The sequence below is a fragment of the Vombatus ursinus genome, unplaced genomic scaffold, assembly GCF_900497805.2.
Source record: "Vombatus ursinus unplaced genomic scaffold, bare-nosed wombat genome assembly UNPS02014832.1, whole genome shotgun sequence".
NCBI lineage: Eukaryota > Metazoa > Chordata > Mammalia > Diprotodontia > Vombatidae > Vombatus > Vombatus ursinus.
Window position 1 is genome coordinate 25895530 of NW_020954610.1, and position 16109 is coordinate 25911638.

General features: G+C 36.4%; 1 protein-coding gene across 1 annotated transcript in view; it reads left to right on the forward strand.

The window, feature by feature from the left end:
- EQTN (equatorin) overlaps positions 1-16109 on the forward strand; it is a 36835-nt gene that overhangs the window by 5562 nt on the left and 15164 nt on the right. The window contains 3 exon segments of the mRNA XM_027839166.1: positions 11550-11681; positions 12988-13068; positions 13693-13752. Coding sequence (XP_027694967.1) covers positions 11550-11681; positions 12988-13068; positions 13693-13752 — 273 coding nt within the window.

A 16109-nucleotide genomic window follows, 5' to 3' on the forward strand; every position in this document is an offset into this window, starting at 1 on the left:
ATTTGGATTCAGATAATTCAGTTTTCCAACCATGCAGTATCAAATCCACCTCATGGCCAGACTCAGGAATAGCCAGGTGGGTAACATTCCTTTTCAAAGGAATATAATGGGGAAACTGAGTCAGGAAGATCCCATCTTAGACTGAGGCTAAAATTGTCCTCTCAGCTTTTCCCAATGCTGACTTCCCACCAGTATCACATTCTCTCTGAGTAGCTTGTGGCATTTCTCTCAGATGGTGGATTATTGATTATCGATGGATTATGATCCATCAGACAACTCAAAATAAAATCCTAGGAGCTTTTACCTCAAATATCATTTCATTAATCACAGCTTAGGAAAAACTTTTCCGGGATTTACATCTCAAACTTAGATTTGTCCTGGTGTAAAAAGCCAATCATTAGAGATTTCTATACACTTGCAAATTCTCAGCAAGCTGTAATGCAAACAAGCTTTTTGGCTAGTTTACACATCAAAACAATAACCAACAATAGAGAAATTATTTTAATGGTAACCAAATTATGAAAAGTTGCTTGACATAACTGATACAAAAAGTTCACCAATTTGAAAGTTAAAACAAACCCATTATCAATCAGGTGACTTCAATTTTGTCAAATTCATTTCCAAATTACTTTATACAGAGAATCAACATCTCATCATTAACAGTTAAAATTACAGATTTAAAAGAGTGTGCTTATGCAAGTTCAGAGGCTAGCTTCATTACCTTGAGCAGGATGTGCTGAACCTAGGTCATGTTTCCAGGCAAAGGTTGCCCTAGGGCCCAAGGCCATTGTCAAGCAGGCCCACTCTGTAGCTGCTGCCCCTCCTCCTTCCTTCCTTTCCCAAGTGGAGGAGGACAAAATAAAAGGTGAGGGGTAAAGTGTGAAACTCTCTTCTCCTATGAGAGAAATTAATGATACCTTCTTAACTCAAGGGAAGGGAGTGACCAGGGTTGTAAGGAGGTGTTTCAAAACTCCTTAATGATCAATAACAAAACCTTTAGAATCTGCCAAGATATTTTTAACTGTTCTAATTTTTCCCTGTAACCTCAATGAAGGAGGATTCAGGGGTGTAGAGGGGAGTAAGTAAGCCTCAAGGAACCAAAAAGCAAATGCAGTTTTCTTCAATTCCCTAGTGCTGAGGGAATTAACAGAATTGGGCATATACTTCCAGATAGGGTGACCATCCTTGTCCTCTATGCTGCGGAAGGTGTACCCAGGTCCATGGCCTTGAACTGACCCAGTGGACTGAGAGCCTGAGAGCGTCAGACCGAGTGAGAGACCGCCTCATAACTGTCTGCCTGAAAAGCACCTCCAAGCCTTAATGCTTGGAGAGCAACCCTAACTGCCGAGCAAAAAAGGAGGTGGGGGGGTGGGGAGGCTTACATACCTTCGAGTCTTGGCTACAGAAGAACTTGGGGTTAGGCAGTTTCCCCATGTGGGCCACCAAAATGAGGCGGCTTGGGGTTCAGGAGTGCTGGGACCTCACAGTCACAACATGTGAATCCTGCCTGAAAGAATTTGACCCAAGTCTTCTTTCAGCCAAAAACAAGGTTTATTAGAACATCCGTCATATTGGGCAGACTCTTAAGGAGTCTGACCGTTATTAGTGAGCTATTGGCTAGATTTTAAGAACTTAAGCCTTTGGCTAGATTATAAGAATCTAAGCCTGCTTTAAAGTTTTAAAAAGACACTTTAAAGATATGATTACATTTGATGATTATGATATCCTTATAAGGTAGATAGCAAAAGTAATATTACTCCCAATTTTCAAATAAACTAAGATTCAAAGAAGTGGAGAGATTTTTCCAAGGTCATTTGGAATTAATGGTCCTTTGACTCCAAATCTAATACACTTTACATTGTACCACAATATATCAAATTATTTAACATGACTGAAAAGAGGCAGTGAGATGGCACAGTAGATATAGCACTGGACCAGGGTCAGGAAAACCTGATTTCTGATATGGTTTCAGACACTTACTACTTATGTGATATTGGGCAATTCATTTGCCTGTCTTAGTTTCCTCAAATGTAAAATGGGGATAATAATAGCACATAGCCCCAGGGTTGTTGGGAAAAGCAAATGAGATAATATTTGTAAAGCACTAAATGTAGTGCCTGATGCATAGTAGGTACTTATTAAATGCTTGTTTCCTTCTTCAATGCAGACTAATTATTATGTGCTTACCATGTCAGACACTGGGTTAAGGATTAAGGGTGTGAAAACAAAAACATTAAGTCCTGCTCTCAAGGAGCTTATTAAAATTCCCTAGGGAATTTTATCACCATTAATTGGGAACTATGAATTTTATTTTAGTACTAAAATATTATTGATGTGTTAGAATATTAACATTGATGTCATTGCTTGGCAAAGTATCATTTTGATTGCCACTTGGCAAAAGTGACAGAGACACAAACTTTTAAATGATTTTTCGTGTACTTTAGTTCTTTCCATTGACATTATTGTAGTTACTGTTTATATTGTTTCCTTGGCTCTGCTTACTTCATTCTGTGTCAATTCATATAGATCTTTATGTGCTTCTCTGTATTCATCACACATATAAATTCTTATAGCACAGTAATATTTCATTATATTCATGTATCATAATTTGTTTAGCCATTCCGCAGCTACTGGGTATCTACTTTGTTTCTTATTCTTTACTATTGCAGTAAGTATGTACACTTGCCTAAAAGACTATTTTATGGAGAATTCACACAAGGCAAGCGCTCACGTGGTGGTTAAAAGAAGCGATACAATTCCCCAGTTGATAAAGGGTCAAAGGATTTGAACAGGCAGTTTTCAGAGGAAGATACTAAAGCTATCTATAGTCATATAAAAAAATGTTCTAAATCACTATTGATTAGAGAAATGCAAATCAAAACGACTCTGAGGTACCACATCACACCTACTAGATTGGCTTAACATGACAAAACAGGACAATGATAAATGTTGGAGAAGATGAGGGAAAATTCGAACACTGCACTGTTGATGGAGTTGTGAAATGACCCAACTATTTTGCAGAGCAATTTGGAACTATGCCCAAAGGGCTATAAAATTGTGTATACCCTTTGACCCAGCAATACCACCACTACGTTTATATCCCAAAGAGATCATAAAAACGGGAAAAGGACCCACATGTACAAAAATATTTATAGCATTCCTTTTTGTGGTGGCAAAGAATTGGAAATTGAGGAGATGCTCATCAATTGGGGGATGGCTGATCAAGTTATGGTGTATGAATGTATTGGAATACTATTGTGCTATAAGAAATAATGATCAGGCAAGATTAAGATTTCTTAATGCTGAAGTATCTTTGCATCCTTGGTATAAATCTCACTTCATCATATTGAAAAATGTATCGGATAAGTTGCTATAGTCTCTTTGAAAGGATTTTGTTTAATATTTTTGAGTCGCTGTTCATGACTGATATTGGTCTATAGTTTCCTTCTGTATTTTATCTTTCCCTCTTTTAGGTATTTAGGACTACATTTGTCTCAGAAAAATGATTCTGATAAGGTGATTTCTTTCTCAAATTTTGGAAATTATTTGTGAACTATGGGTCCTAAATGTTCTTTAAAAGTCTGATAGAATTCTCCTGTGAATCCCTCAAGATTTTTCTTCGGTAGTTTGTTACAGCCAGATTTGTTTCCTTTTCTGAGATTGGGTTATGTAAGATCTTTTTCTGGTCTTCTGATAGTTTGGGTATTTTATATATTTGAAGGTATTCTATTTTTTTTTGGTGTTCTCAGTGTAGTTAGCATATAATTTGCATTATATGTACTGATTTATTCCTTTTATTTCTTCTAGTTTTGTTGTGATTTCGCCTTGTTTATTTGCTATTTTAGTTATTTGGTTCTCCACTGTCTTTAAGCAAAGTAACTAAGCATTTATCATTTAATTAATCTTTTCAAAGAACTAACTTTTAGTTTCATTAACCATTTATACGGGGTTTTTGTTTCCAATTTATTTACTTTCCTTCTAATGTTTATATTCTCTTTTTTGTTCTTATTTTAGATTTGTTTATTTGTTGGTTTTTTAAATGTAAAAATTAATACTCAGTTCATTAATTCTTATTTTTCTATTTTGTTAATGTATGGATCTATATATGTATATATCTATATACTGCTTTAGCTGCATCCCAGAAATGTTGGTGTACTGTTTCATCATTATAATTTTTATATAGTTATTAATTGTATAAGGATGAGGAGTATAGTAAAGTACAGCAGTGGGCCCCACATGTGTAGAGGGGCTCACAAGTGACAGTGGGGCTATTGTTGTGTGGTTTGAAGGGAGGTAGAATGCTCATCTCTAGGCGCTTCTCTTACTATCCCTCTCCACGGGAGATTTTCATTCCTGCCAGGAGGGTAAGAGGGAAGCAGAAAGGAGAAGAAGAGGCCCATCTGCTCTCCTCAGAGAGAGCTAGAAGTATATCTATCTGCTCTCTCTTAAATTTTTTTAGTCTGGGGAATATAACTGGGTTCTGTCTAACTCCTGATCACTGTATCATTTTGGGGGTAAAGGGAGATACCAAGCTTTGAATCCAAGGATCGACTCCTTTCTCTCCAAATATCCATTCCACAATAAATACATGTAGAGTATCCAAAGAAATCCATTTATCCAAATCATAGCAAAACAGAAATCAGAGAATGTATACATAGGAGAATATATGTCAGACCAGGGGTGGGGAACTTGTGGCCTTAAGGTCCTCTAGGTCTTCAAGTGGGCCCTTTGTCTCAATCCAAACTTCATGGAACAAATCCCCTTAAAAAAAGGATTTGTTCTGTAAAACTTGGACTTAGTCAAAAGGCCACACTCAGAGACCTAGAAGGTTACATGTGGCCTTGAGGTTACAGGTTCCCCACTCCCGTACCAAACAATACAGGATGAAGGAGCTCTCCCACTGAGAATGAGGTAACTCAGCTCATTGAAGAGAATATCCTTGATCTAACCCAATCAGAAACTCCTTGAAGTCTCTAGTGCAGCAAGCTGCGAATAGGGACTTGATAGAGATTGCCCACTCCTCTCATGTCTTCGCAGAGTCCTTTCCTTCAGCAACCTGAAATTCTACTCTCTTGAAATTGGCAGTTGACTTAACATTCAAAGAAAATATGAAGCTTGACCAGTCCCCAAAGAGGGGACTTTGAGAATTGAAGCTCTGTATCTCTCCCCAGCTCTTTCCCACCCCTCATGTAAGGTAGGGCCTTCATCTTCATCAATAAGAAGAGAGTCTCATACCAATGGGCTTGGGGACAGGGTTTACAATTGTTTCTGTGATTTGTTCTTATTCTTATTTATTGCTCAGGGTTTCATTGTTATATCTCCATTTGGGTCTGTTTTTGGTCCCTGAGTCCATTTTTAATTTTACTGTGTTATGTTCTGTTGTTCAGTCAGTTTTTAGTCATGTACAACTTTTTGTGACCCCATTTGGACTTTTCTGGGCAGAGACACTGGAGTGGTTTGCCATTTCCTTCTCCAGCTCATTTTAAAGATGAGGAACCGAGGCAAACAGGGTTGAGTGACTTGCTCAGAGTCACACAGCTATTAAGTGTTTGAGGCCAGATTTAAACTCGCGAATATTGGTCTTCCAGACTCCAGGCCCAGCGCTGTATTCACTATGTCACCTCATTGTCCTTATGGTCTATAAAGGATATATTAATTATTTCTATTTCTTATATGCAATGTTTCTGGGCCATAGTATAAAAGTTCCATGGGGTATTAAGAAATATGTATGTTCTTTTGCTATCCCATTTAGAAGATGCCATGTCTTTTAACTCTAGTTTCTCTAGCAATTTGTTTAGTTTCATATTTTCCCTTTTGTTTATCTTTCTGTTAGACTTATCTAAAACTCAGATGGGGATATTGATGTCTCCTGTCACAATTGTTATATGTCTTTATGAATTTAGATGTTAAGACATTTTGATTGTATAATTTTATCACTGACATTGCTTTATTATCTATAATTTCTTTCAGCATAATATAATTTTCTTGCTTATCTCTTTTTATTTTTTGAATGTTTGTTTTTGCTTTGTCAGAGAGTATGGTTACAACTTCTGCTTTTCAGATTCACTTAATGCATAGAAATTTTTTTTTCATCCCCTCAGCTTTATTTTTTGTGTATCTTTGATTTTTACCTTTGTTTCTTGTAAGCAACATTAGAGTTTTGTTTTCTTATCCAATCTGTCACTCTTTTTTATTTTATTGATTGTTTAACCCGTTAATATTTAAAGTTATGAGTTAGTTTATATTTTCCTCCATCTCTAAAATTGATTTTTTAAATTATGCTTTTTCCTTCTTTTCTGTAAATATAGTATTATGTTCCTTCTGTTCCTTTCTTCCCCTAACCCACTCACCCCTCTTCTCATTTGTTACCCCTTTCCCTTTGGGGAAATTCCCTTTGCCTTCCTGCTTTTATCTGGTTATATAATTCTTCTCTCCTTTTTCTTCTCAGTTAAGTAGATTCTCCTTTCCTCTCCTTTCCTTCAACTAGTCTTGTTCATTTGTTTTTAAATTTTCATTTTTTTGCTCCCCTTTCCCAAAAGGATTTTTCATTCTCCTCATTATCCTTACTCTTCCTGTCTACTCTAGACACTTATTCTCTGATTAAAACCCCCATAATTATCTCATCTCTCTCTTTTCTCTATATTCCTCATGCAAAGGGATCCATTGTAGACTTTCTCCTATGTGGTTTCTGCCACTGCCTTGTAGAGCTTGCTCTGTTGATTTCCATTTTCCATTGTGCCTTCCTCTAGAACCATGTCAATTATCTCAGGTATCATGAGAAACACTGCCCCATGGCAGAACACCTACCCCACAATGTCCCTGATTATGTAACTCACCATCAATACCCTCCTATGTTTATATTAATTTGGTGAACTCTTCAGCTTTCACTGATTTAATTACCATCTGCCTGCTGATGATTCTCAAATCTACCTATCCTGCCCTAACTTCTTTGTTGATCTCCAATCTTGTATTTCCAACTGCCTTTCAGACACCTTAATCAAGATATCCAGTAAACATATTAAACTCAACATGTCCAAATCAACTGATTATCTTTCCTTCAAACCCTTCCCTACTCTGAACTTCCCTATCACTATAGAAGGTAACTCCATCCTTCTGGGCTGTCAAATTCCTGATGTAGGAGTCATCCTTGACTTTTCGCCATTTCTCACCTCCCATATCTAATCTGTTGCCCAAGCCTACCTTTGCAACATTTCTTGGATATGCCCCTTTCTCTTCTCTGACAATGATACCACTTTGGTGCAGACCCTTATCATCTCACACTTGGGTTATTGCAATAGTCTGCTGGTAGGTCTGCCTGCTTCTAGTTTCCCCCAACTCCAATTCATTCTCCATTCAGTCACTAAAGTGATTTTCCTAAAGCATAGGTCCAATCATGTCCTTCCCCATTATCTTACTGAATAAACTCCAGTAACTTCCTATTGTCTCCAGGATCAAATACAAATACAAATCCTCTGTTTGGCAGGGCCTTCATAGCTCCCTCCTCCCATTCCAGTGTTTTAACACCTTCTCACACTTCTATCCAGTGACAATAGCCTCCTTGCAGTTTGATGAAGACATTCCATCTCTCCACTCCAGGCATTTTCTCTGACTGTCCTCTACTGCTGGAATGCTCTCCCTCCTCATCCTTGCCTTCTCAGTCTCTTTTTCCGTCTGTCTGTCTGTCTCTGTCCCTCTCTCTCTCTCTCACTGTCTCTTCACCCTCTTTATCTCTCTGTCTATCTCTATATGTGTAGAATATATATATATATATATATATAGATACATATATATTGTATTATGTAGAATAAAAGGTAATGCTACTTACTAGTAATGTGACTTTGACCGTGTCATTTATTTTCTCTGACCTTCAATTTCTTCAACAGTAAAATGAGGGAAACACTCCCAAAGAGTCAAAGACAGGGGAAAAGAACTCATATGTATAGAAATATTTATGTCAGTACTTTTAGATGTGTTCAAGAACTGGAAACAAAATAGGAACTCATCAATAGGGTAATGGTGAAACAAATTATTGTACATGAATGCAATGAAATACTGTTCCATTGTAAGAAATGTGGAAATGAGTAGATTCAGAGAAACCTGGGAAAATTCATATTAATTGATGCAGATGAAGTGAGCAGAACCAGAAGAATGACTTATACATTCACTACAATAATGTAATGGAAAATGATTTTGAAAGACTTAATACTGATCAATTTGGTGATCAATTATAACTTCAGAAGACTGATGATGATGTATGCTTCTACATTTTGGCAGAGAGGCAATGGAAGAATGGTTCAAACATAGCTAATATGTAGGGTTTTTTCACTTGACTATACTTATTTGTTACATAGGAGAACATTTATTTGGAGAAGGAGAGGAGGCTGAGATTTGTGGAAGAGAGCAGGGTGGATTGGTAATAGTGCTGCAAAAATAGAAGAAGAAATAAAAGAAAAGAGTGTTAGTGAAACATTTCAAAATACAAGTAAGGAAGTCCAGAATGGATCACATATAAATAAAGCAATTTTGGTATTAATGTGTTAAATTTAATAGATGCTTTAAAAACTGGATGTAATAAAAGCTTACGGTTTTATATATAATCCTCTTTTTCTCTATATACAACAATATTCATTTTCACTAATTTCATAATTTTTTTAAATTGAAGGGAAAAAATAATATGAAAGAAACGAAATAAGTGGCATCCTTGGTCCCTTCCACTTTTAACTCCAATAGTCCTACGATTATTTTCTTCCCTCTGCTGATCCTCCTAGTCATTGAGTAACCTTATAGTCATCCTAGATTCTTTTCTCTTCTTTGTCCCTCATATCCAATCAAATGCTAAGTCTTGCCAATACTACCTCCATAACATTTCTTGCATCCCTCACCTTCTCTCCACTCAAAGAAATCATCAGCCATAGTCAAACCCTTTTCCGCCTCTCATCTGGAAAACTATAATTGTTATTTAGTCGTTTCAGTCGTGTCTGACTCTTCGTGACCCTATTTGGGGTTCTCTTAGGAAAGATTTGGAATGTTTTATAATTTCCTTCTCCAGCTCATCATATAGATGAGGAAACTGAGGCAAACAGAGTTAAGTGATTTGCCCAGGATCACACAGCTAGTAAGTGTCTGAGGCTGGATTTGAATTCAGTTCTTCCTGACTTCAGGGCTGGCACTCTATCCAGTGCACCATCTAGCACCTCTCTCCTCTTCATTCAGAGAGACTATCAGTCATATGTAAGGCCTTTTCCATCTCTTACATGGAAAACTATAATAGCCTCCTTATTAGTCTCCTTGTTTACAGTCCTTCTGTTTTCTAATCTATACTCCATATAGCTGCCGAAGCAATCTTTGTAAAGCACAGGTCTGGTCGTGACACTGCATTACTCCCATGTCTTCAGTCATTCCTCATTGCATCTAATTCAAAATACAAATTTTATTCCCTTTGCTATCAAGCTCCCATTTGCCTTTCTAGCCTTACTTCAAACTATTTCTCTTCAGGCACTCTACATTCCAGCCCTAGAAGATTATTTCTTAAATTAATTTCTAGTCACCATATTTTAACATAGCTTTTCCTCCTTCATGACTGCAAGGCATTCCTTTCTCCTCTCAATCTTAGAATCCTTCTTGTTTTCCTTTAAGACTCAATTCAGATGCTATCTTTTCATAATGACTTCTCTACTGCCCCTACTAACAAACACTTTCCTTCCTCAAATTACAATGTGTAAACATATCTGTGTTTGGTCATATATGTGTATGGTCATAGCCCCCCAAAAGAATATAAGTTTTTTAAGGCAAGGGACTAATGTACTTTGTCTTTGTACACCCATCGCATAGCAGATTGCTTTGCACATAGGAGGTGTATAGGTAGGCATAAAGTCTGGGCAAGGTATACCTGTATACCTCAGTGAAACATTCTTATTGGTCAGTCCCCTTCCTCTCAGGGCAAGAGTAATGGGGATACTTTCTCAGGGACTGACAACACCAAGGGGCAGGGTAGGCTCTATGCAAGTGTATGAGTAGGGGCTTAATAAATTGAATCAGTGGAATGAGTAAGTGATACTTAGGTAAAAAAAAAATAAAGGGAAAACATGACAGATTTTTATACATTTTTGAAAAGCCACAATGGAAGAAGGATTAGCCTTGAAGTTGGAGGGAGCTTTGTCATTGAGGGCAAAACTAAAGAACTAGAGAAAATCTCAACTAAATAAAAGAGAAGGCTTCCTAAAAAGAACAGCCATCCAAAAATAGAATGGGTTTCTTTGGAAGTTAGGGAGCCCCATTTCACTGGAGGTCTTCAAGCAGAGCCTGGGTTACCATTTGTCCATAGTTCTTAATCAGGTATAAGTTCACTAGAAGAGCTCTGGGGTCCCTACTTTCTCTGAAAACTCTATTTTGTATTACAATTATGCATTTGTTGTGTGTTATTGATTCAATGGAAAAAATCCTGGATTTGGAATCAGAACACCTAAAGTTGGATCCTAGCTCTGCTGCTTACAATCTGTGTGATCATGAGCATATTAGGTCTCAGTTTCATCATTTATAAAGAGGTACAGGTGAGACTAGACGACTTACAAGGTCCTTTCTAACTCTGAATCTGTTATCCTATTAACTTGTGAGAGTCAGGGGCATGTTTTATTTATCATTGTATCCTCTGGCACCAAGCATAGTATCTTGCATATAAACTTAGCAAATGTTAGTAGAACAAAATAAAATGGAAAAATTACATCTGAGATCATTTAATTGACTTATCATTAAACCTGTTATTAAAAAAATCATAAGATTATTATGAAATGACATACCACTGGCTTTATGGTTGTTGACAGTCATTTCAGTCGTATCTGATTTTGTGATCTCATTTGGGGTTTTCTTGGTAAAGATATTGGGGTGGTTTGCCATTTCCTTCTCCAGCTCATTTTACAGATAAGGAACTGAGGCAAATAGGGTTAAATGACTTGTCTAGGGTCACACAGCAAGTAACTCTTTATGGTACCATAGTATAAAACACACTTGCCAACAACAGGAACATTTGCTTTGTTATCTCTGAGATTCTAAGTATCTCAATGTCATGTCCCTATCTTCTATTAACTTTTTGGATACAGCTAGATGAAAGGAAATATATTCTTTCATTCCATTACTTGCTTCATGGATGAAGAGATGTCATTCCACTTATCCCTTCCTTTTCCTACTTCACTACTACACAGAGGGCTTTCATTTTCATTCTTCCAATGCTGTATCCTGCATATTATTTATATGACTTTGACTGTATCCAGAGAACTTTATAAGACCTTAATAAAGTAAGCAAAAATAAGTTTTCATGTATAATAACAGTATAACAATAATGTATGTATGATTCTGACACAAGGATATCCTAGAATATAATGGAAATGCAAACTCTATAAAAGACACCACTACAATATTTTTCAAAGTAAAACAAAAAATGCGTGTCAAAACTGTCTCACCAAAATGAGTATGTGAGGATAAAAAAATGCTTATTGTATTTAATAAAGGAATTAATGTCAGATTTCTAATAAATGGCATATTCATGTTCCTAGGTCTCCCTGAAACTATTATTTTATCAAGACACAATGAAGACATTAACAAAAGCACTGAAGGTGATAATAGTGATATTAATGATAGTGCAAACTTTGATGTTACTGAGGAATATGACATAGCTCCACTACAATGTTGGATTTTACAATTTACTTATGTAAAGGGAAAAATTAACAGGCTTTGCTTATAATAATTGTCTACAATGATTTGATTTTACTGTCATGTTTTATATGTTCCCAAGTATGTTAATATTGATTTTGCATTTCTTTTTTATTCTGATTAATCCTGTGGTTCAATCTACTTGTTAAATAGAACTCATTTTCTCCTACTATTTTTACCTGTGAAGCATAATGAGATTATCTCTAGAAGTCCTTATTTTATTTTAATAGTTTTCTATAGTCTTATGATTATTTGTCACCTAAAAACATCAACAATGGACAGACCTATGGTGAGTTAACTAAGATTTGTGGTAAAATGGGTTGCAATCTGCATAAGCACAGGAATCATCCAAATCAATGAGCGAATGGATCTATGGAAGTATTGTGAGATGCTTTCCAAGTGTCCATTTAAATTCTAAGGATTTTAAAATACAATTTATAACCAACCAACCCCCATATATTCACAGTAAGAATTCCCCTTCTATCAGGTATATAATTTTTTTCTTTTTGTAAGGAGTTGTCAAAGTTTTATTGTACACTCAAGATAATAAGAAACACCATTTCATGAGGCATTTGGTTATCTGATACTGCAATGCCCATGATAACTATCTGTAAAAAGACCATTATGAAAGTAAGTGCAGCTTATGCATTAACATCTAATGAAGAAGAGGAAGTCTATAAAAACTAATACCCTCCAAAAATATATTAATACTCATTGATTTCTTGAAAGAAGGACATTGTGAATATGCGTGAATATGGGTGAATGTGTGTGTATATATGTAGGTATGATGGAAAATATGGTTCAGGAGCAAAAATGAGAAAAACTAATGTCTTGCAGATTACAAAGATAACTTATACCAAAACATTGTGAGCAATTTATTCAAGGACCCTATTTGGGGTTTTCTTGGCAAAGATACTGGAGTGGTTTGCCATTTCCTTTTCCAGCTAATTTTATAGATGAGAAAATTGAGGTAAACAGGGTTAACTGACTTGCCCAAGGTCACACAGCTGGTAAGTGTCTGAGGCCACATTTGAACATAGGAAGAAGAGTCTTCCTGACTCCAGACCTGTCACTCTATCAGCTGTGTCACCTAGCTGCCCTATTGTTATGCGTACAACCTATGACCTTTGTGAGGCTTTAATGAGATAATATTCATAGAGTCATTTGTCAGCCTTAAAACTCTATATAGATGTTGATTACTTTATTATTGAACATGCCTTGGGAATGTAATTTGTCAAAAATGAGAACTTAACTAATTGCTGAAGAATTTTTATTTTTTAGTGACAGTTGAAAAAACTTTCAATTTTTCTGCTGAAAGCTATGGAATATTAAGAGACAGTATGCATAACCTTCAAGACTACCGTAAGTATTAAAAGTCACTTTGTCAAGTTTTGAGCTCCCCACCCCTAAGTAGCAAAGATTTCAACAAAGCAGGGCCCAAACAAGGTGGTTTTTCTTTTTATTGATTCTAAACAAATCCAAATGATTTCCCTGTAAAGCAGAACTGATTCCTGTGGTAGATTGATTGATAGCTTTCTAAGACAGGGCAATCACACTGAGCTTTCAGGCCTTTTTCACTCTGTGGTATAATATTCTAGGAGACCCTTCTCTCCACACACTCAGAACTCAGTGGTCCATGGCACTGATGAATTTCAAAGATGAAAGAACTAATATTGTCTGTCGTTGAATGCATGTCTCTGTGTTCCAAGAAGACATAGAACAATTATAGTGGAAAATGTTCAGGAGGCTAGAATTAGCCAATGAATTTTGGCTTGGCATTAGAACAATGAATTGTTTGTTAAGAGAACGTGATCCATCTTCTCCCATCTTTTTATTTTCCCCACTTCTTTCTCTTTTTAACTTCAATTTCCACCTTTTGCTCTCCCACCAAGCATGGCTACTCTGCAAAGATCAGCAATACTAGCAACAGGCAACTTTTGAGATTATGAAAAGATCACAAACAGTTATGTGTATTTCACTTTATAGTTAAAAACCATTCAAGGGAAATACCTGAAGAAGAAACAAAGCGCCCTGAAGTATATGACTGTAAGTTTATAAACACGAGTAAGCATTTCTTGACTTGATTCTCAATGGTAAGTTTAAGTACTCTGAAAAAGCAAGGATGAGTGATTCGATTCATTTTTATAACTTTTTTTTCACAGCATTTGAAGCATTTCAAACTTCAGAATTTATGATTTAAAAGAGAGGTAGCAATATTTCATAGGGAAATACCATTTGTGAAGGAAGTTCAACATTGGGCATCTCATTAACAGTATACAAATATACTGAAAATGGCATTTGGAGTTTAAGAAGTAGAAAGTCAGAACTTGAGCAGCCTGGAAAACTCTGAATCTCTCCAAGCAGGGATTCTTAATGTGTCTGTGTGTGTATGTGTGTGCATGTGTGTGTGTGTTTGTGTGTGTGTGTGTGGACCTCTTTGACAGTCTGGTGAAGCCTATGGACCCTCAGAATAATATTGCATAACATAAAATATATAGAATTACACAGGAAACCAATTATTTTGAAATAGTTATGAAAATATTAAAAGTTCCAAGTTCACAGACCCTCTGAAATCAGTATGTACACTGAATCTATGCCTAAGGGGTCTGCAGATGCCAGGTTAAGAACTCTTGATTTAGAGAGAGAGGAGCTTTGAGGGGACTTCTGGAACCCTCAACAAAATTTTAAGAGCCTAATGTTTTTGTACCACTGACTCAACTCTGACATTGCCCTGAGATTGCCAGAGAATTCTTGCCACTTCAAATGGTATTGTGTTGATTCAAACAAGACAAAACAATACAAAAAATTCCCACTCTGGAGTAACAATAATTGATTCCTTTTGCATATTTTATCGCTACATTCCCAGGAATCCCAAAAGAGATCCTAGATATGGAGCTCCCTTAGCACAGACCCAGAGACTCAGGGGAAAATAGATAGGATCAGGTAATCAAGCCACCCTTCCTCTAAAATAAATTATAGTGATGATGCAGTTTGTCACCTGGTTTTTTGAGGGACTTTAACTACCGGGACTACAAATCTTATCTTAAATCAATGCCCCTAATGGATGATATTCTTTTCTGTCAGCCAGATCATTGTGTGGTTGATCATAGTGGACTCATTGCTATTCCCACAGTAATCTAAACCAGTGCTTCTTAAACTGTAGGTCATGACTCCATGTGGAGTCACATAACTAAATGTGGGGGTCATGAAAAATTTGACAACAGCAAAAAGTTTCTGAATGCACAACTACCAAAAATTAATTCAAAATCAAGTGCGTAGTAAATCTGAAGTGTTTCTGGCAGTGCTTGCCTGTGCTGCATTACACAACCTCACTTCAGCCTTAGTTCTGAACACACAACATGCGCACTTTGCACTGTATATGCTATCACGCCACACAGTGCCAACAAACTCTGCCAGAAACACCTCGGCTCAGATTTGAGGCCATTGTAGGTTATAAATTGCAGTATTTTTGCTGTTCATATAAAATGTCAAATGAATTTTGGCTTGGGATTAGGAGAGAATTTCCCACAATTTCTGAAATGACCTTAAACATACTCCTGCCGTTTTGTACTATGTATTTTTGTGAAACAGTATTCTCAGCATTGACGATTATAAAATTGAAATATCAATCAACTCTGAAAAATGTTGAAGATGCTCTGCATCCTGTAGTATCAAATATTCTGCCAAGATTTAATTCTTTATGTAAAAATCAATAAGCGCAATCCAAGTCATTAGTATGCAAATTTGCTTTCATCTTTAAGAAATGGTAAAATTATATGTACACCAAAGAATTGTTTTAAAATAAATTTCTTTATGATTTATTATCAATAACTATTTGATTTGTATACTTATTTTATATACCTATATGCCAGAGGTGATGTAAAAATTTCTCAGGTGAAAAGGGGTTGCAAGTGGAAAAAGTTTAAGAAGCCCTGGTCTAAACTACACTATTCAGGAGTACTTTAGGCCTTCTAATTTAGACAAAAGCAAATGAGGTAGAAAACTGCTGGAAAGGAAAAAACGTCACTCTAGTTTTTGTTAGTATTAACCCCACATTCAAACAGAAACTCAGAGAGTAAGGCACGCCTATATAATCTTTGCCCAACACTTTGTCTCTGTATCTGCATATCTAAAAATGTATTACTTGACATGTGAATACCCGATTTCTGAATGTTTCATATGCACATAACTGCTGATTTCATGCTACCTTCTGTTCCACCCTCTGCTGTCCTCACTCTGGACAATTCCCAGAATTGTCCTTTGTTTATGGAGACACCTAGTGGTCACACTGGGAAATGTCTGGTCCAACTTCCATTCCACCTTTCTATCTTCACAGGTACACCCATGGATATCCTTTACCCCCACCTTTTATCCTTACCACCACTTACATTCCTAAGATCCTA